General features: G+C 42.2%; 1 protein-coding gene across 1 annotated transcript; it reads left to right on the top strand.

Annotated features, from left to right (window-relative positions):
• The first annotated feature begins 10,886 nt into the window (after positions 1-10,886).
• LOC308310834 (TRIO and F-actin-binding protein-like) lies at positions 10,887-20,292 on the top strand. Its single transcript, XM_080757279.1, has 13 exons — positions 10,887-10,916; positions 11,005-11,076; positions 13,350-13,382; positions 13,484-13,549; positions 13,800-13,889; positions 14,690-14,784; positions 15,916-16,555; positions 17,149-17,383; positions 18,175-18,268; positions 18,438-18,600; positions 18,688-18,801; positions 19,837-19,923; positions 20,097-20,292. Exons 3-13 carry the CDS (start codon positions 13,356-13,358, stop codon positions 20,241-20,243), a joined length of 1,758 nt encoding a protein of 585 aa, XP_080613405.1. The 5' UTR covers positions 10,887-10,916; positions 11,005-11,076; positions 13,350-13,355; the 3' UTR covers positions 20,244-20,292.
• The last annotated feature ends 103 nt before the right edge of the window (positions 20,293-20,395 follow it).

The raw sequence follows: 20,395 nt of genomic DNA on the forward strand, positions 1-20,395 counted from the left end.
AGAGTGGGAGTGCTGGTAAGGATCAATAGTTGCCTTGGGTTATGGGTTATGATTAGGTTAGGAGTGTCAGATGGGATTGATCTCAAATTTATATGGGACGTTTTTCATAAAGATTATTTTTAAAACCATGTTCTCCACTTGATAGTGTAGACTAGTGTAGAAAAAATAGGGGACCAGAAATATGGGAGTGACCGAGAGAGAGGGAGTGCCCGAGAGAGAGGATGTCATGTAGGCCACAGGTTTTCAACGTGTGTGTGTGTGTGTGTGTGTGTGTGTGTGTGTGTGTGTGTGTGTGTGTGTGTGTGTGTGTGTGTGTGTGTGTGTGTGTGTGTGTGTGTGCGTGTGCGTGCGTGTGTGTGTGGAGGGGGCTGCTTTTTAATTAAATGTAAAAAAAGAAAAACATTTCTAATCTCTCTTTTGGGTCTCGACCTGAAAAGTGACAAAAACCGGAAAAGGCCAACACCGACAATTGGCAAAGGAAGCTCGTATTTTCAGTACTCAAGAGAAAACTACATGGCCAGGCCTATATTGAATCAGTGTTGATTTCGTCAACTAAAACTAAGGCAAATTTTTTTTCGTCGACTACCTTTTTCCACTGACGCTGCGTCGCAGTGCGATGTGAGCTTGCAGATCGGCTATTTTCAGCAAGTGTGAAATCAGTCATTACGACGGCATCAAGATCAACCAAAATACATTTTAGTCTGTAGATTTAGTCGACTAAAATCTTATGATATTTAGTCGACTAAAACTAGACACTAAAACATTCCAGGTGACTAAAATGTGACTGAAACTAAATGAAAACTATTCAAGAGAAAAAACAAAAATCTAAATTTGCTGCCAAAAACAACACTGCGTTTCCATATTAGGCTGGCTTGATATTATTAACATTATTCTTTATACCGGTAGTTATATAGTTAAGTCACATAGTGTAAAAACAGGCATTGTTTTAATAGCCGCAGTGATTCCTTGAATAGTTTTTGCATTCTTATACGAGTATGAAGTTGTGTGCCAAACATTTCCAATATCATTTCCATGGATACTGATCTCCTCTCTCATTAGTGCCACTGACTGTTGCCGGAGCAACTGAGCTATGCAACTGTGACAGTGTACAAGTATTAGGCAAAAATAAATCTACCAAATCAGTGTCTTTCTTGTTGAGTGTGTTATGTTATGTAATTAGTTCTGTAAAGGCATCTATGCCAGGAATATACACTTTCTTTCCCTGCAATTAATCATCACAGACTTTCCACATGCCTGAATTTAACACCTAGCCTATTTTTGATGGACAACAGTCAGATACATGTGTGTGCGTGTGTGTGTGTGTGTGTGTGTGTGTGTGTGTGTGTGTGTGTGTGTGTGTGTGTGTGTGTGTGTGTGTGTGTGTGTGTGTGTGTGTGTGTGTGTGTGTGTGTGTGTGTGTGTGTGTGTGTGTGTGTGCATGAATGTGTGCGTGCGTGTGTTATTGGCACCCTCTGGTGGCTTCTTTGAACACTAATATTCCCACTGGTGACTGGACATAGTAGGCTATCTATGGTGGACTAAGCATTTTGTCATCAGATGCGAAATGAAGCAAAAAGAAAATGCAGCTCGGACAGTTAGCCCAACCGTCTGGGCACCTGCTGAGCCAGCCTGACGGCGTGCCGCAGGTTCGACTCCCGATGCCGCGTGTCTTCCCCCCTCTCTCTCCCCATTTCCTGTCAGTCTACTTTCAACCTATCAAAAAAGGCAGAAAAAGCCAAAATATATACAGTATATGGGCAGACCAACTCTATGGGCAGACCAACTCTATGGGCAGACCAACTCTATGGGCAGACCAACTCTATGGGCAGACCAACTCTATGGGCAGACCAACTCTATGGAGCAGACCAACTCTATGGGGCAGACCAACTCTATGGGCAGACCAACTCTATGGGCAGACCAACTCTATGGAGCAGACCAACTCTATGGGCAGACCAACTCTATGGGCAGACCAACTCTATGGAGCAGACCAACTCTATGGAGCAGACCAACTCTATGGAGCAGACCAACTCTATGGAGCAGACCAACTCTATGGAGCAGACCAACTCTATGGGGCAGACCAACTCTATGGAGCAGACCAACTCTATGGGGCAGACCAACTCTATGGAGCAGACTAACTATATGGAGCAGACCAACTCTATGGAGCAGACCAACTCTATGGGGCAGACCAACTCTATGGGGCAGACCAACTCTATGGAGCAGACCAACTCTATGGGCAGACCAACTCTATGGAGCAGACCAACTCTATGGGGCAGACCAACTCTGTGGAGCAGACCAACTCTATGGAGCAGACCAACTCTATGGAGCAGACCAACTCTATGGGGCAGACCAACTCTATGGGCAGACCAACTCTATGGAGCAGACCAACTCTATGGGGCAGACCAACTCTATGGGGCAGACCAACTCTATGGGCAGACCAACTCTATGGGGCAGCACAACTCTATGGAGCAGACCAACTCTATGGAGCAGACCAACTCTATGGGGCAGACCAACTCTATGGGCAGACCAACTCTATGGAGCAGACCCAGAACACCCTCTGCCTTGGTCCACAATTTTCACATTATACCTATATACCAACAACCCACGGTAAGGCCTTCAGGAGGGCCATTCAAGCCGCAAGCGGAGCCTGCAGCACCACTGCTTCCCTGCCGGTGGAGCCTGCAGCACCACTGCTTCCCTGCCGGTGGAGCCTGTGGAACCATTGCGGCTCAATAACCACTCCTGAATGAAGAGTCTGGTGCAACGCACAGGTCCTGCACTGCACCTGATGAGAGCAGGAGTGGACCTGGTGAGACGTCCTTCCACGTGCCAGACCTCCCAGTCCCGGCAGAGTAGTTCGGGAGCGGTGGACTGTGTGACCCTGTCTTTCCCTAATGGGACTGATCGTGGGTAGCTACTGGGACGTAAGTCGGGACTTGATCACCCCGGCTGGGTCACCTGAGTGAGGATACGTCCCAGGTGCATCCTGTTTTTTTTTAGTTCTTATGCTACTTCAGACACAATATGAATTTATTATTCTGATGACACAGTTATATAATTTCTGTTTTGAGAGTAGCACCATATAGTTTTAGGTTTGTTCATGGCAGCATACAATCGAACACAATGGCCATTGTAAAATGTTGTAAAGTAGCCATCTAAATTTTGTTGGCCATGATTTTAGCTTTTTTATAATGTTGGGATAGTGGTAAATCTACATTTTTGGGGGTTCCAAGAAAGTCTGATTATTTTTTTCTGTTGGGTTTGGTTCGAGTATTCGCATACTCGCAAGGGGAGAGATCCAATTGCCAGTCCGGCTGTATCAGTGTCAGTCAGTAGAACTGGGAAAATGTTGCTTCTAATTAATTGATTGATTTATGAATCTAGGTACATGTTTGTGAGGTACAAATATCTATCTAATCCATGGTGCAGTCATGCAACATTTCCACATTAGCATAATTGACATACTTTCCCACTTGATTTTCCACTCACTTTATGCATGCGATGCAATTTGAGCATACCCTATAAGGTTAAAAAAAGAATACTCAACTTAGAGAGATCATCTTACATGTCTTTAGAAATTAAAATGATTATCTTGACATAACTATAAACCATGATGCAACCTTTTGTAGTTGTTATGGCACTACTAAGGCCCTACTAGGCTACCCATATCAGCTACGCTGCATTGTGTTCATGGTGATCTCTCTGGGGTTGCATTGGGCAGCCATCTGTATAACTAGCCCACCATAGGACATCTGTCGATGGAAGAAAGTCATACGGTTCACTCTGTAACGATGATGATATATGATAGGCCACATGCAGTCCCCACATTGAGTTCAAGTGAGAACCAATGAATGTTTTCTTCATGAAAAAAGACCCCCGGTCGGATGTTCCTCTTGATCATTCATAGCAGGTCTGCAGCAGCAGGAGCAGCTGAGCTTTTATTTTAAAAAAGGGTCTTTCTTTCTTTCCTTCCCCGGAAACAATATCTGTACCTTTGTGCTCTAATGAAGAATTTGGAAAAAGGTTGTAAGGTAGATGATCTTCTTTCTCCCTATAGTCCCTTTGGACTCTTATATTTTGCAGGTTCTTTTTGACATAGATAGATTATGCTTTGGACTGCCTGAGTATTCAGTGTCACAATTTTCTTGTCAGAGCTGTAAAGGTATCCCATGAATAGTGGTGTGTGTTTCACTTTAAAAAGCTATCTAAGTAAGTATGCTTAGCCTCAAAGAATGCTTAAAAACTACTCGGATGATGTCGCTGTGTCACTGCATGCATTTCGCTGAGTTATATTCATAAAAACGGAGTGATACTGTTTGATGTTACTCTCCGATTTATTGTTCACCTAAAATAAATAATGACCATGAATACCTGTACTTACGCTTGTCCTACTGTTATCCTTTTGTTTACCCTATGATAGTCCTGAAATGTACATGCATGGCTACCAAGGGGCTTGGTGGCAAAGATCATATTAGTTCCAGTAAAAATCAATCACTAAGACAAAAGTGCTAATTAAGGTTTTCTGAGTTTACCGGTGTCTGTGTACTTTAAGGCATGACAAAAACAGGAGACATCCAAGGAGGAACAGCATGGATGTACCATGTGGGGATCATTACTGTAACCAATTCCAGCCCAACACCTTTGACCCATCTCGTTGTGGCGCCTGCCTGCGGCCAGGCCTCATGCACCTGAACGCTAGCACTGCTGCAGCAGGTGCACAACAGGTGAGTTGACGAGTTAGTGAATGTGAATGTGAATATATGATGGCGGCAATTAAGGTTTCAGTCCATATGCCCGAAGATACAGACAGTAACTTTATCCACATGAACCCTATAACATCCCTATTTTGCACAAGCACTAGATTGGCCTTTTCTGCTATTGACATACGGTACATGAACTATATAAAGCTAAATGCCAAATGAGACCATATTGCAACTTGAGTAATGGTGAAGACAGATTATAGCCAGGTCATCACTACTGTGTAATAAAACATATATGAATTTTAAAAGAAAAGTGTGTAGACCTACTCTAGTATTAAAGTAAGTAAATACCGGTAAATAAAATACACCAGAGTGACTCAGACTCTTGGCCAGGTAAATCATTGCATAGCAGCAGATATCAAATAGTGTGTGGGAATGGAATATATTCACAGTCATATACATAGCGTCATAGTGCTAGTGTAACGGGAGCATACAGTTTATGTCAGTGGTTTTCAACCAGTGGTCCGGGGACCACCAGTAGTCCTTGAAGGGATTCCAGGTGGTCCCCAGCTACATGATGGAGAGTTGTTAATAACCACATGGACCCTTATAGATCTTTAACTCTTGAGAGCGTGAAATGAAACCATTCATTTCACGCTCTCAAGAATTAAATTATTGTTTAAAATTTGCATTAGTTAATTTCCAAGAAATACACAATGAGTGAATGTAGAAGAACTGTTATTTTGAGCAACGTTTGCCTTCTTATCCAATCTTATCCAACGACAACAACATTTTCTACGTTTTGGGTCTGAGAGACCCATGTCATCAAATGGTGGTCCGTGTCTCAAATGCTGAATAAATAATGGGCCTTGATATGAAAATGGTTGAAAACCACTGGTTTATGAACCCTATCATATGGGGTGAACATTCTGTGAAAATGTTAGTCAAAGTGATTGAGGGAGGAAAGGGGAGTTTGAGTAAAGAACCAATGCATTACAGAGCCGTGGGTGGGGGGGCCGGAGACCCTGGTCAACTAACATAGGGTTTAAGTTGACTATAAGGTATTGACGTAAACCTCGAGTTCAGCACATTAACCAGGCCGTATACTCCCCACAGGGAGAGGAAGAAGCACCAGGATCATGGATGGCATTTGATTCTGTATTATTAATTAATGAAAGCACATTACAACCCTAGGGCCTAGGGGAATAGGTTGTAATCTAATATACCCAAACAACATATGCACGTGTAGCCTGCATGGTGCAACCCCAGCTCACTGTAGGAGCACTGTAAGTTAATTTTACTCGAAGGAACATCATGAGCAAATTACTAATATAACAACAACAATTACAGCACTGTAATATAATGAAATAAATGACAGTTTCATATTAAGCGAAAGGGGTAGCACTATCTATTCTAGTACAGTATACTTCATGAATAAACAACCAAACACACACAATTAATACACAATTAAAATGTATAGGGTAAAGGTGAATGAGGAATCAAGATAAGGGCAAGAAGAGGGTGGGCGGTTCTGGTAATGTAAAAGCACTAGAGCAATGAAATAATGATGAGCTTGGCCTGAGACTAGGTTGAGTTACGGCCAGTGCCGTTCTAATGGATTGGCTAAGCTAGACAAGTGTAGAGAAGGAACCAGGACAGCTCCCGAAAGAGTTGGCAGCATATTAGACTGATGAGAGTTACAGGACAATCAAGTAAGTCCCACACTTTGTAATTCTTTGATTTCTCATAATCTATAGGACTATATGTCCGCAAATGCAATGTGTACGTTTCTGCATTGTTCGCTAATGTTTCCCCTTTATAAATGGAAGTGTGATCGAGGACAAGTCAAATAACTGATGAGCTAAATGTTTGTCATTGTAATTTTTGTGTTATAGTTCTTGAATTACTTAACCACCACAGTGCTCTTCTAGGTCTTCATGATTTCACTAATCTGTACCCAAATCTCTTTTCTGAAAATAGCTGATCTGCTATTTTTGTAGCACGTGGTACAGTAAGACATTAAAGCTAAAAGGATAAGACAAAAAAAGATCATCAACTTCATAGGTTAAAAATAGCATGGTAAACCATCCTGGTCGCGGAATTCACATTTAATTTTCATTCAGTAGATGGGAAGACACATGAAAATGTGAATTCACACGACCGGTATGTTAATTGGCACATCGCATGCAGAGGTGTGTTGTGGAATGCAGAGGGATAGATCGTCCAGAAATTGCTTACAGAAATAATGAAAAGATTGTTCCACAGACGTACAGACTGATTTTTTTTTTTTAATTATTTGATTTATTAAGTGTCATCTGTGTTCTTGTGCACATTAAGGATGGCGACGATGCCTCCTCTGATGCCACCAGTGCCACCAGTGATGCCACCAGCGGTGGCTGGACCTTTGAGTGGAGTCTGGTCCACACTTTGAGTCCAGACTGGGAACTAAATATCTGCGACAGTGACACACAATCTAGGTAAATGTACCCTGTGACCTGATTTTTGCTAAGCACATTGTGCCAAGAATAGGCTGAGAGATCACTCTTTGCAAAGGTGTACTGTGCTAGTAGGTATAATCACACATTCACAGGCTTCCACACAGCATATAGGCTATATTGATGATTTGTGCACATGTTTTGTACAACATGTTACCAGTGGTGGAAGATTTAGGCCTGATTCTTTTTAACTTAGGCTTAATGCATATCAAACTCCTTAAAATGAAAATGGTTGAGAATACTTTTTTAGACAGAAATGTGAAAACAGCAACAGAGTAGGCTACAGTCAAACATTTTGGTCTAAAAGGATAGCAGCACATAGTGTCCAGCCATTGAATTTCATTATTGACAGTTTTGTGATTATGATTATGCTACAAGAGTACACGTCCACTTTACCCGTGTCAATATTGTGGACAGTGTTGTTTTTGGCGGCACATTTCTATTTTAGTTTAGTCATAGTCTTTGGAATAAAGAAGCATTCAGTGTAAAATTACTTGTCTTGTCCACTATAGTCCCTTCCTAACCTTTTAGTCTAGTTATTATTTGTTGATGAAATTGTCAGTATATTTAGTCTCATAGTTTTAGTTATCGTAGCTTAGTTTTCATTTAGTTTCCATTTAGTTTTTGTCAGTGGAAAAAGGTGGTCGACGAACATTTTTCGTCTTAGTTTTAGTCGATGAAAACACTGATGCAGAGTACATGTCCAGTTTACCCTTGTTAATACTGTGGAGGACCTTCCGTTACCCTCCTGCAGGTCCCCAGACCGGTGGCACAGCGCAGGGACAAGTGGCTCCCTCAGCCCAGCGAGGCACGGCCTGGCCTGGCCAGATATGACCCGACTGGACCCGTCTCCCCACAGAGCCAGCAACAGCTCCTTGATGGACGAGAGAAGGGGAAGAGACCGGTCACGGCAGCCATCAGGTTAGACATAACACATTATTGACAGAAGATGTACAGTATAGAGACCACTGGTTCCAGAACAGTAGGTCCGGACCCATTTGTGGGTCGCGGACACATTTTTGTGGATCCCTTTATTTTTTTTGTTTCCTAGATTTTGTTTTAAATTATTATTATTATTAATATTATTTCAACATTTTCAAAAAACATTCCCAGAAAGTGAACATTTTCATGAATTTAAAACAAAATTAAATAAATAGTGAAAATATGTGACGCTTGTAGAGTGGGTAGACACTATAGTGGCAAGAGTTTTCTAGAAATATATCATTTATTTATTAACTAAAGTTTCTTTAAAACATAAAAGCTTCTTTACAGGCTGTACAGCCGTACAACCAAGGGCCTTCTTATGGTGTGAGTAGCAGCCGCTGTGTACATTATATATGCATAAGTGATTTCTAGTGATATGATGAATTTGTAAATATTTCAGAATCCAGAGGAGACAGGCAACAAGAGAGTGGCTACTTCTCACCAGACAGAAAAAGTGTTGGTGAACAGCAGACGGAGGACGTCCAAAAACGTCCATATCGTCACTATGAGAGAGGACATGCCCTGCCTTACAACCACGTCCCTGATCCCAAAGCCTGTGTCCCTTACAGGACTGTTAATCTTGGTGTCCCATCCCAGAGGAGGAGTGAGGATACATTCTTGCAGGACTCGTGGAGAAGTGAGTCTCCACAGAGATACTCTTACCACTCCAACTTCAGACGGTCGCAAGAAAATTCTCCAACTCGCCACTACTCCAAGAGCCCAGACCGCAAAGTGACAGAATCTCCGCCAGCATCCCAACGAAGGAGTTCACACTCTAGGAGTCGTCCCATGTCTCAAGCCCCATCCCACGGTCCATCGCATGCTCCATCTCGGCATACATCGGGCAGGTCCAGTCCATCACACCGGAGGGGATCCATTCTGTCTCGGCCTGCCTCACCCTCTCGTGCCAGCCCGTATCACAAGCGTACAGACTCCTTGCACTTAGAGAACGGCACTTTGAATGGACGCAGCCGAGAGTCGAGGCGTCCATCCCAAGCTTCAAACGGTCACAGCTTAGACTCTGAGAAGCTATACAAGAATCTAGAATCAATTTCTCGCCGTGGATCCTCCTCAGCCATTCAACTCAACTCATATCAGGGATCGCAAGCATCTCCTCGAACACGCAATAGCCATCATGTTTCCCCGTCCAGGAGTGGACACGGCACACACAACCACTCTCCACAGAGGGAGCCCCGTTCCAGGGACAGCAGGCCTGACACAACACAAACCTACTCAGATAGAAACAGTGAGAGGGAGCCCCGTTCCAGGGACAGCAGACCTGACACAACACAAACCTACTCAGATAGAAACAGTGAGAGGGAGCCCCGTTCCAGGGACAGCAGGCCTGACACAACACAAACCTACTCAGATAGAAACAGTGAGAGGGAGCCCCGTTCCAGGGACAGCAGACCTGACACAACACAAACCTACTCAGATAGAAACAGTGAGAGGGAGCCCCGTTCCAGGGACAGCAGGCCTGACACAACACAAACCTACTCAGATAGAAACAGTGAGAGGGAGCCCCGTTCCAGGGACAGCAGGCCTGACACAACACAAACCTACTCAGATAGAAACAGTGAGAGGGAGCCCCGTTCCAGGGACAGCAGACCTGACACAACACAAACCTACTCAGATAGAAACAGTGAGAGGGAGCCCCGTTCCAGGGACAGCAGGCCTGACACAACACGAACCTACTCTCGGGAGGAGAGAATCAGCCCAGCTCAAGGTTCTTGGCATGGCTCCTCACATTCCTTACTCAGCCCCACCCACTCTCATCATGGCTCCTCTCCAGAACGTCTCGCCCACTCGCTGCACTCCCATGCAGCACCGGGAGCAACGGATCAGCTTAATAACAGCAATAATAAAGCTAGCAGTGACAGGAGTAGGAGCAACATGGCGCGCGGCTTGGGCGCCTTGCTGACCTCAGAACCTGAGGTAGCAGTTGAAGAGGTATATATATACCTGCTGTTATTTGTTTGCTTTGCATTTTGTTTTGTTCAAAGGCATACAGTATTCTGTATTTTATACAACATACATTATTATTAACATGATATTATAATGGCCATGATAACAACAACAAAATTCTGAATGTAAATCTGACCTAAATCTGAGGTGGGAATGACCATTGATGACTATATCGAGATTGCTGACATTCCAAAAGTCAACATGGATGAGGAGGAGTTACAAGGGATGAGGAGGAGGACCCAGAGTCCTAGCCCACGAAGGGCCCAGGGGCCAAGAACACCTAGGTGGGCAGTACGCTCTTTCACAGTATGAAGTTATTTAATATTAGCTTATAAGCTTTTATTTTTTATTTCGTTTTGACTTTTTGTTTTCAATGTCAGTTTGCTTTCAAATTAGTTTCAAAGCAGGTTTGCTAGTTTAGCTAAAAATGAAATAAATTGCCCTCTGGTCACATAAAAAGAGTATAAAAAGTATAATGAAGTATATCCTTGAGTTATAGAGTTTCTACAGAGGAATGTGAAGGTTCATTTTAGCAGGAAAGATGCATAGAACAATGCTGCTGCCATTTTTGTCTGCATTTTAAGCTTATATGCTCCTACATTCATTCTTTCTCTTTCTTTTAAGATGTCAAGATGAAACATATATTTCCAGTTCAAGAGTTGAGCCAGACGAGCGAGGGAGAGGCAGAGAGAGAGGGAGAGACAGGCGGGAGAAATATCGTGACTCAGATGATGGAATGTCTCGAAGGCAGTCAACAACATCTCTTCACTCACAGGTACTGTAAAAAGAAAGGATATATGAAACATATGGCTACAATTTGGCAAAGTAAAAATAAACACAATCTGCCTCATATTCCATACTAGGGTTCAGATAAAAGTGGAAAGCACAGATCAACAAGAGGAAAGGAGCGGGGTCTACCAGAAGATAGCCAAACGGTGAGAGTTCTCCCCTTCATAAAACAATTAAGAAAGAAATGACTTATTCATATATGAATACTTTATAAGCTCCCTGACATTTAGTTCAGTTCTCTCACCTCAGGCGGGGCCCACCTGTATAGAAGCACCTTGAAGGAAAAGCTATTAGTTAGCACTATAGTTTTCAGGGCAGAATGTTCACGTTGATGCATCATGCTTATTAATAGATTCTAGGAATCTAGGATGTATCACACACACTATAATCAACGCTGCAAGCTCAGCATTTTAATGTCAAGAAGAGAACTTGTGGGATGGTCTAAAAAGTTCACCGGATGATGATGTAATCTAATGATCACATAACAAACATAAACCCACTTTTTAGTAAATAGAAACTTCACATGATGGAACACAGCCACCAGATGCTTGAGACGTATTAGGTTATAGGGTAGGTCACTGTCTCAAATGTAGACCTACTTCTGTGTGAGATAAATAGTAATATTTTTTATGGGCTTGCTACAGCATCAGCAAACGCACTCAAGATATCCTACACTATTTCTATACTATATTCTCCTCAAAGGTTTGGCGTCTAACTACTCCTACATATGTTCAATTAGAAAATCCATTCAAATTGTAAAACAAAATCCAGCTTACTGTGGACACGTATGTTTGTACTTTTCACTTATAGTTTTTTTAATATTTTAACTTTGAAAACTTAAGTGATACAACTTTGGAACCTCCCTATTTTCTTCTGTTATTTACATACAATGTCATACTGGGCAGTGGGCACCACATTTTCCGTTATCTTTTGTTCATATATTCCGACTTGTCTTGCATGCTTTGAGATGCATAAGTCCAACCATATTTACTACAAAATGAGGGGGTGGTGTAGGACAAAAATATGCCTATTTCTATTTCACTTCTCTTCTTCTTTTGAGTGATGTCTCAGTTCCTCTTTATTATGCTTCCTGTTGTGGGGTCAGTGCTAGTTTTAAGAATGAGAATGCGTTTTCATGTTTAATTACGCATTACATTTGTATTGCTTATGGTCAGAAACCTGGTATCTACATAATTCAATTATTTATGTTTTATATGCCCCATACACTTCTACCATCTACAAGCTTACAATGCATCGCAGTGTGACATTGTGAGCTTGTAGATGACATAAACAGTTAACAAATGAAAAGTCTTAAAAAAGACTAAGAGCTTGTAATAAATAATAACTACATTGGATCGATTGGAACATAGACTCTATTTCCTGGTTTCCCATCACTCATTGCGACCGTATAGTCGCAGATTACAATGGAAACCTGCAAAACCTGTCAGTCTCCATCACGCCATCATATATGGTCGTCAGACTGTCACGCCTCGTGATACGTCACACCACCATATATGGTCGTTGGTCTGTCACACCTCGTGACACGTTCCATATATGGCCGTCTCCATATATGAAGATCACGACACTGACTTCATCAAACCCTGGATAGCCATACATGGAGAAGACTGGATCATCACCCAGATCTGCATTAATCTGCATCTGCCCGAAAATTAAGGCCTCTGCCCTACCTGGACCCTCATCAAACCCTATACTCAAGACACTTCCCCTTATACCCTTAGATCTCCTTATAAGGAGCTGACCTGTTCTGACATTCCATATGTTGATCTGACCTCATCAAACCCTGTACAAAGTCCGGAATTCAAAATCTACTTTAGTAAAAGTATTGGCATAACAATGTACATAAAGTTACAAAAGTAAAAGTACTCACTATGCAGAATGTTCCATTTCAAGTTTTCAAATGTATGAAAATCTCTTGAAAATAGCAGATCTACAAGCTCACAGTGAGTCACGATGCAACACAGTGTGAGTTTTTAGATCTGCTATTTTCAAATGGCCGAAATAGTGCTGAAGTGGATATTATAATGTATGTTTTGTAAAAAAATATATACAAAGTAACTAGTAACTAATGTTTTCAAATAATTGTAGTGGAGTACCATAAGTACCATATTTGCCTCTGAGATGTAGTGGAGTAAAAGTAAAAGTAATGAAATTTGGAAATACTCCAGTAAAGTAAAAGTACCTGAAAATTGTTCTTAAGTACAGTACTTGAGTACATGTTACTTTCCACCACTGGTGGTTATTGAGTGCATGTATGATGCCTCTGTCTCAGAAGAAGGACATTCAACATCAGTTAGGACACTTGTAACGGAAACAGTTCGGTTCAGTTTTCTGTACAGTTCACAGCTGTGACTACTGTTTTGTTCTGTCTCGCTTGAATCTGGATCTTTTTCATCTTAAGGGATGGATGTCCAGACTCGATGGAAATGGCAAGGTAAGAAGATGTTTGTGTTTACAACAAGTGAATAACTCTTAACGAATACTATTGAGCTTTAAATGAAAGTGGTCAAAATGGCTCCTCTGTGTGTTTAACAGTGGAGGAAACACTGGTTTGTCTTGGGTGATACTTCATTGAGGTTTTACAGAGACTCTGAGGCAGAGGTAAGATTCTAAAAACAAAGCAAGAAATGTTTGTGTTTGTTGTGTTTGTATGTATAACATTTAAACAATTTTGAGGCTCATTTTAATGTTCGGGTCATGACCTAAACCCCTTGAAATACACCACCCAATAAACTATTGCAGCATTATACACTATGGGAGATTCATGCCAAGTGTTCAATTTATTTGCAGTGCCTTTTCAAGGATGTTCATCTTAGTTGTGTAATCTTTTATTCCTTTCATTGTGTTGCAGTCAGATGACCTGGATGGAGAGATTGATCTAACATTCTGTGTTAATGTGTCCGAATGTGATATCGAGAAGAACTATGGCTTGCAAATACATGTATTTATGCAAATTTACACACACACACACACACACACACACACACACACACACACACACACACACACACACACACACACACACACACACACACACACACACACACAGAGTAGATCACACAGGCTGCAGGTAGACCACAGTGACATGACATGCCCCCTAAACATATATCATTTATATGAATCAAAAACTATTTTTGGCATCTCCCACTTGAATTAAGGTGACTTCACTTGATTGACATAAGAAAGGCCTGCCAGCTTAAAACCAAAATGCAATACTTTGTTTTCAAGAGTGTTTTGCACCATCGTCATTATTACAAAGTTTTATATAAAAGAAAACCCTACCAATTCCATTTCTTCCCTCTATTTTCCATTCCAAGTGCGTTTGTCTAATATGTATTTTCAGCAATGGGATAATATATATATTATTATTTTTAGATCTGGTTGAGCTGGTCATTTTGAAAGTAGCTCTAAAGTCTAAAAAGTGTGCAGGGCACCCCTGCTCTACACACAATACACAGCAGACTGTAACAGACAGTAAGCAGCCAAACACAGCAGTCACATGCTTTGCCTATTCACTTCCTTCCTTAATTATGGTCACATTTCTGCTCTGGCAAATAAGTGTTGTGTCTCGACAAAAATACCCCACATTTGTTCAGTTGAACGCTCTGAAGACAGACACTGATCACAGTAAAAAAACAATATATATATATATCTCTCAATTGACATTTTTCACCGAAGCCCATAAATTCGACTTAATTGTGCACATTCTTTTCTTTCCTCTTATCGTTTCATCTCCTCCAGACAAAGAGAACAGTGTTCAGTCTCTCTGCCACTACCTCTAAACTGCGACGGAACTGGGTGAAGCTACTGAAGCAGGTCATTCAGACGAACACACAGTGAGTCTGAAGACAGTGTGCTGTGCTTGCCGCGTGTACTTTGTTTGCACTACTGTTACAGTACATGCTCATGTGTTTAAACCAGTGATTCTCAAACTTTTGAATTTCAAGGACCCCCGGCTTGATATAGTCTTTTTCTGAGAGGCGCTAGGCTCTCCACCGTATGCCGTTTGAAATTACATCATATGGCAGCCAAAGTCTATGGACTTTTAATGTTAAAGCAGTGAAAGTAATGTGACGCCATGTGCGGCGACATAAATATTGTGATTGGTTTTGTTTTACACACTGCAGCATTCATGTCTTGTAATGTATATTGTTGTGGCAGTAAATCTGCAATGAATGAAAGTGACCCTGCCATATAATATATGTGCAGGCTTCTATAAGTCAGGCGCCCCTCACTTCACACAAGTGTGATTTATTTTTATCTCTGGGACACCAATCTACACTGTAAAATCATCAGCGTTAATTTAACTATCTGATTGAACCAAATGGACCCGTAGCGGTCCACTTGGAGGTGGTCCTCTGAACCGATGTTGAGAACAGTGGTTTAAATGACAGCAATTCAATACAGCAACAAAACTGTGAGTCTGCCTTTACTTCCAAGGAGCACATCCTGCTGGAAAAGGGTGCCGAGTTTCACTCTTCCAAGAAGCACTTTGGAGAAAATGAGATTGTTGAAGTAGAGGTCTTACTAATATAGCCTACAGAGTAAAGTCCTCAGTGTTGTTTTAACTTTGAAAGTGAAAAGGAAAAAATGGCTTTGTAAATGAGCCTATACAAAGCAAATTATATCAAATGCTGTCAGTATTGCCAACACTTACAGAATATATCATGTGTGATGTATATATAATATCATATGCTTGCTATAATTTCATAGACATGTGAGGGAATGTTAGATGTAGCATCAGTAATTGACGCTTTTGTATGTCTTTTTGGATAATGGAATGTACTCAAAATCCACTGGCCAAATGTGGAGAACAGATGTTGCAAAGATCTTTTTCTGAATTCCAGAACATAGTGAAGAAATGCAGACAATATGATCTGTGGTCCACTGTGTACTGGACACAGTCTATTATTACGGCTACGATGGGTAACATTATCCTCTTGTCTCTCCCCTGATTCCAACCCCAGCCAATCAGATACCGGCCGTGAGAAAGAGAACCCCGTGTCGCCATGCCAACCTCCCTCTCGGCTCACCCGCAAAGACTCCAGCTATAAACCTACTCGTTCTGCTAACTCTCGTGATCATGCTGACCACTACCAAGATGGCTCTGTAGACCTCGACCTGGACAGAACACCATCTGGCTTATATCCAGCCAGTCAGAGAGAAGCTGGGGAGGGCTGGGACAGAGAGCAAGTAAAGCGATTGGAACAGAGGAATAAGTGGTTTGAAGAGGGCGTCCCATACAGTGAGATGGGCAGCAGGTGGGACTCGGTTGAGCTGAAGAAGGGAAGTGTCCCTGTGCCTGTAATTGACACCATAGACTCAGAGGTCAACGAGAAGTGGGCAGAACTGGAGAGGATATCTCATGATAGGGACATCCCTGTGCCGTCTCTCATTGGAGCTCAGACGCATCAATCAAGCAATCAAGACGCATTCCAGCCTCCCATTGGCTGCCAATCTGCTATTCAATCAAGAGCAAGCCCAGAGCTGGACATCTCTTGTGTGATTGGTTTCCAAGCTAATGAATCTATCTCCAAAGAGGCTCTTCCATTTGTAAATGGTGCCCAAACCAATAAATCAAGCACAGCCGAAGCCCTTCAAAGGGAGGTAGGAAACGCCGAAATGGAGAACATTTACATCAACAATGTACTCCATCTAAATGTATAAGACCACAAAAATTGTTTGTATATTGTATATATATTAGGGATGCACCGAAATTCTTGGCAGATACCGATGTGTGAAATATGAATTTAGCCGATACGGATACCGATATTTGTTTATTTAGTTTTTGGTGTTATTGTTTCAGGCTTTTGTGCCTGAAATAAGAAATAACTGTTCAGAATCTACAGCTTGGTATGCTGCACATACATAACCAACACACCAACATAGCCAGAGCAAAATGTATGCTTAACAACAGATAAATATCGGCTACTGCCGATTGGAACAGGTGTGTTAATGTTTATGTTAATGTTTTTTTCCGCAGATACCGATATTGACCGATAATGGCAAAAAACTGCCGATACCAATATGTGGCGATACATCAGTGCATATACATACACATCTGGAGCAATAACAAATCTCTAGACAGCCTCCTTTCCCTTTCTTCTTACTCCTCTTCCTCACTCTTCATCTATACTCTTTCTCTTCTTCCCCCATCAGATGCTTTCCCTCCTTATTGTTTTCTGTGTGTCCGGCTGCAGGCCCTGTCCCTGAGACTGCAGGTGGAGAGCATCAAAAAGGACCGGGTTGCCATGGGGATTGAGGTGGACAGTCCATGCGGCCCTGGGGCTCCTTGTAGGGCCAAACTGGAAGCCATGGTGTCGGCTCATCACAAAACACTGGAGGAGCTGCAGGAGAAACACGGCAGGGAGATCCGGGAGCTGGAGAGAGAGAAGGACCGGCTGCTACAGGAGGAGAGCGAGGCTGCTTCCAAAGGTAATATGCCTGGCGCGTGATTTGGAATCCCACCCTCGCTCCAGAAAACCCTGCTGTGATTGGCCAGTAGTTGCTGCAGTTCTCGTTTTTTGCAACTATGCTTAAACCTAACCCTAACCTCAGTAAAACTATGCCTAAACCTAACCCTAAACCTAACCTCAGTAAATCTATGCCTAAACCTAACCTCAGTAAAACTATGCCTGCCCGGGAGCCAATCAGACACACACGGTAAGGCGGGTCCTGGATCCTGGAACGGCGGTGGGATCCTGGAGTGTTGGTGGGATTCCAAATCACGCATACCTGACAGTAATAACAGAGTGCAGTGAGGTTCTGAAAATGCAGCTCCATGGGTCAGAACATGCAGTACCTAGACTAGAAGGCTGTCATGACATACACACTAAAGGCATCATTTAGTGTACTGTGTATGTGTGTTGTGTCTAAAGCTGACCTTTGGACCTGAATTAATTTTAGTGATGTGGTACTAATTTAAATATATATACTGAGTACAGCTAAATTAATGTAGCCACAAATAATTTACATAGAAAAACTGACCTTATACATGTAACTTTGACAAAAGTGGCAATGGTTCTGGTTTAGGTGGTGTAAATGTATACTACACACATACACCTACAGAACCAGAAGATTTTCTACAACAACCCTATTAGCTGGCAATGGCTAGCATGAAGGTCCCTTTACCATTAACATGCTGTACAGCTTCACTTTCTATACAATACCCATATGCCACCTTGTTTTTGTTTTTCTTCATACCATTTTAATTCACTGCACTATAGCTATGGAGGCACTAAAACAGCTTCACAGAGAAGAGATGACCAGTAAGACGGCAGTAGGGGGTTCACACATGGACAAAACATACAGAGGACAACGGTAAGATTATTCAAAGAGTTTGTAACTCTGAATGTAGAAATCTAACAATGAGGGTCCATTTAGGATTGTACTGTGTATTCTCCATCTTGCCGAAGGCTTTAGATGTTCCATGACCTCTTGACTTGTGTGACATCACATGATAAGACAGCCCATAATGTCTGTGTGTCAGGCCCCTGCAGGCTGACTCCTTACACAGTGAGCTGGATGTTCTGTCTGAACACTACTCTCAGAAGTGCCTGGAGCTGAATGTGAGAGACCAGAGTGGCAGACGCAAAGAGATAGAACTGGGTTCCAAGCAGAGGGAGATGGACCAGCTCCACAAAGAGAACCAGGTTGGAGAGAGAGAGAGAGAGAGAGCATCAGCATCAGTAAACTCCAATGTTTCTATATAATATTATATAATTTTCATCTTCTTTTAGGATCTCAGGGCCAAACTCGCTGAGGAAATCAGTCGAATGCGTCTCCTGGTCACAGGACAGAAGTCAGATTTACCTGCCCTCGGAAGCACCGAGCGTAGTGCACCAGACACCGAGGTATTTTAAAAACAAATGAGTGACCTGAAATAGTTGTGTGGTACATTGTCAACTTCATGTCAGGATCTGTGATTCTCATAAATACCAAATTGATGCAGAAGAGCTTTAAAACAATTTGGGAGGAAATTTACAAGATCCGGAATATTCCACTAATATTCAGAATGACAGCTCAATCAGAATACAAATGCCTCGTGTAAACGTGTCATTAAGAGAACATTATGATCCGCTCTAATATTCTCTTACAATTAACTCCAACTCATCGAGGAATACTTTTATTTAGCGTCCAAGTAAACAGTTCTCTAATAATTGCATGGTCGGAGCCTCATGCACCCTAACACAAATAAATTAACCAGGTCATTCATATTGCAGGTCATGCCCACATTACACTCCCTATGGCAATAACGGTTATTTTTTATTTTATCTTTTGGCAATGTCTCCTTCTTCATTCCCAGGGACCACATTTGCGTCATCAACCAACCTCTGATTGGACACATTCTGGGGCAGAACATACTGCCATCTACTGCCGGAAATACATTTACGAATTTAAGCTTTTGTGACAGGATATGATCCCTGTGCAATGTGACTTAATCCTCTTTACCCCGTTGAGTGGCAGGCAGTCACCAGAGCTCTCCATCTCACACTCTTCTGTTCTGGGCCTGGGCTTTTGCTTCCTGCCAGCTCACTCCAATGTTCTTTGGGTCTTGCTTGTGCAATCATGCAATGGTAGCAGAAACCATCAATTTAACTACATGAATGATGAAACCTATTCAGGGGCGAAGTCAGCAAAAATAGCATATCTAAAAGCTCACACGTCACCTTGCTCTGACACGTTGCAAGAGTGTTTATCGGCTATTTGCGGCAAAGAGGTTTGGCATAGAGAGGGGGGAAAAAAGGAGGGCACAGAGTCCTGGGGGACCCCCGTCAACTAAATAAATAGCATTTCATGTACCCTGTTGTACTCCCCATAGACAAAAACCCTCCATCTCTGCAAGTGCATGTGTGAAATAATAGTAAGAAGGTATATTTCTGTTTCAGGTTCAGTTAAGAGCAAAAGAAAAGGAGGTGGAATATCTTCAAAAGGAAATTAGCTGTCTACGGTCTGAGGTTCAATCCCTCATTAAGGTACTTACTGTCTGATGCTTCGGTCTTTTTCTATTTGGGCCATTTGTAAGGACAATAATGTAAAACATACAAACAATGATCACAAATGTGTATAACTACTGTATTATACAACAGTCTAGTTAGCATGTCTCCCGTACTTTTGACGTTTGCCATGTGCTATTAATCTCTACTAGGAGAAGGAAGCAGCGTATGAGCGCTATAAAACAGCATATGTGGAACTAAACGAGGTGAAGGGCCGCAGCCAATTGGAAACAAGCTCCCTCAAAGAACATCTGAGACTGGCCAATGCTGCACTGCAGGAAGGGACAAGAGACACCTGATTGGTGGGGACACCTGCTATGACTGTTAGCCTGTTACAATAACAATAACTTACATGACTTGTCATGGCTCTGGCAGAATATGACTGGCACTACATTTACTCTTGGACATTTGCTTCAGCACACCACTGCAATTGCTGCCTCAATGAAGATTC

The sequence above is a fragment of the Protomyctophum bolini genome (genome assembly GCF_963924005.1).
Source record: "Protomyctophum bolini genome assembly, chromosome: 3".
NCBI classification, from domain to species: Eukaryota; Metazoa; Chordata; class Actinopteri; order Myctophiformes; family Myctophidae; genus Protomyctophum; species Protomyctophum bolini.

Excerpts from the sequence above, each read along its gene's own strand:
- LOC308310834 (XM_080757279.1), top strand. The coding sequence starts at position 13,356 with ATGTCCAGACTCGATGGAAATGGCAAG. Across the intron at positions 13,890-14,689 it reads ACTATGGCTTGCAAATACAT|ACAAAGAGAACAGTGTTCAG; the intron begins GTATTTATGCAA and ends CATCTCCTCCAG. Across the intron at positions 17,384-18,174 it reads GAGCGAGGCTGCTTCCAAAG|CTATGGAGGCACTAAAACAG; the intron begins GTAATATGCCTG and ends ACTGCACTATAG.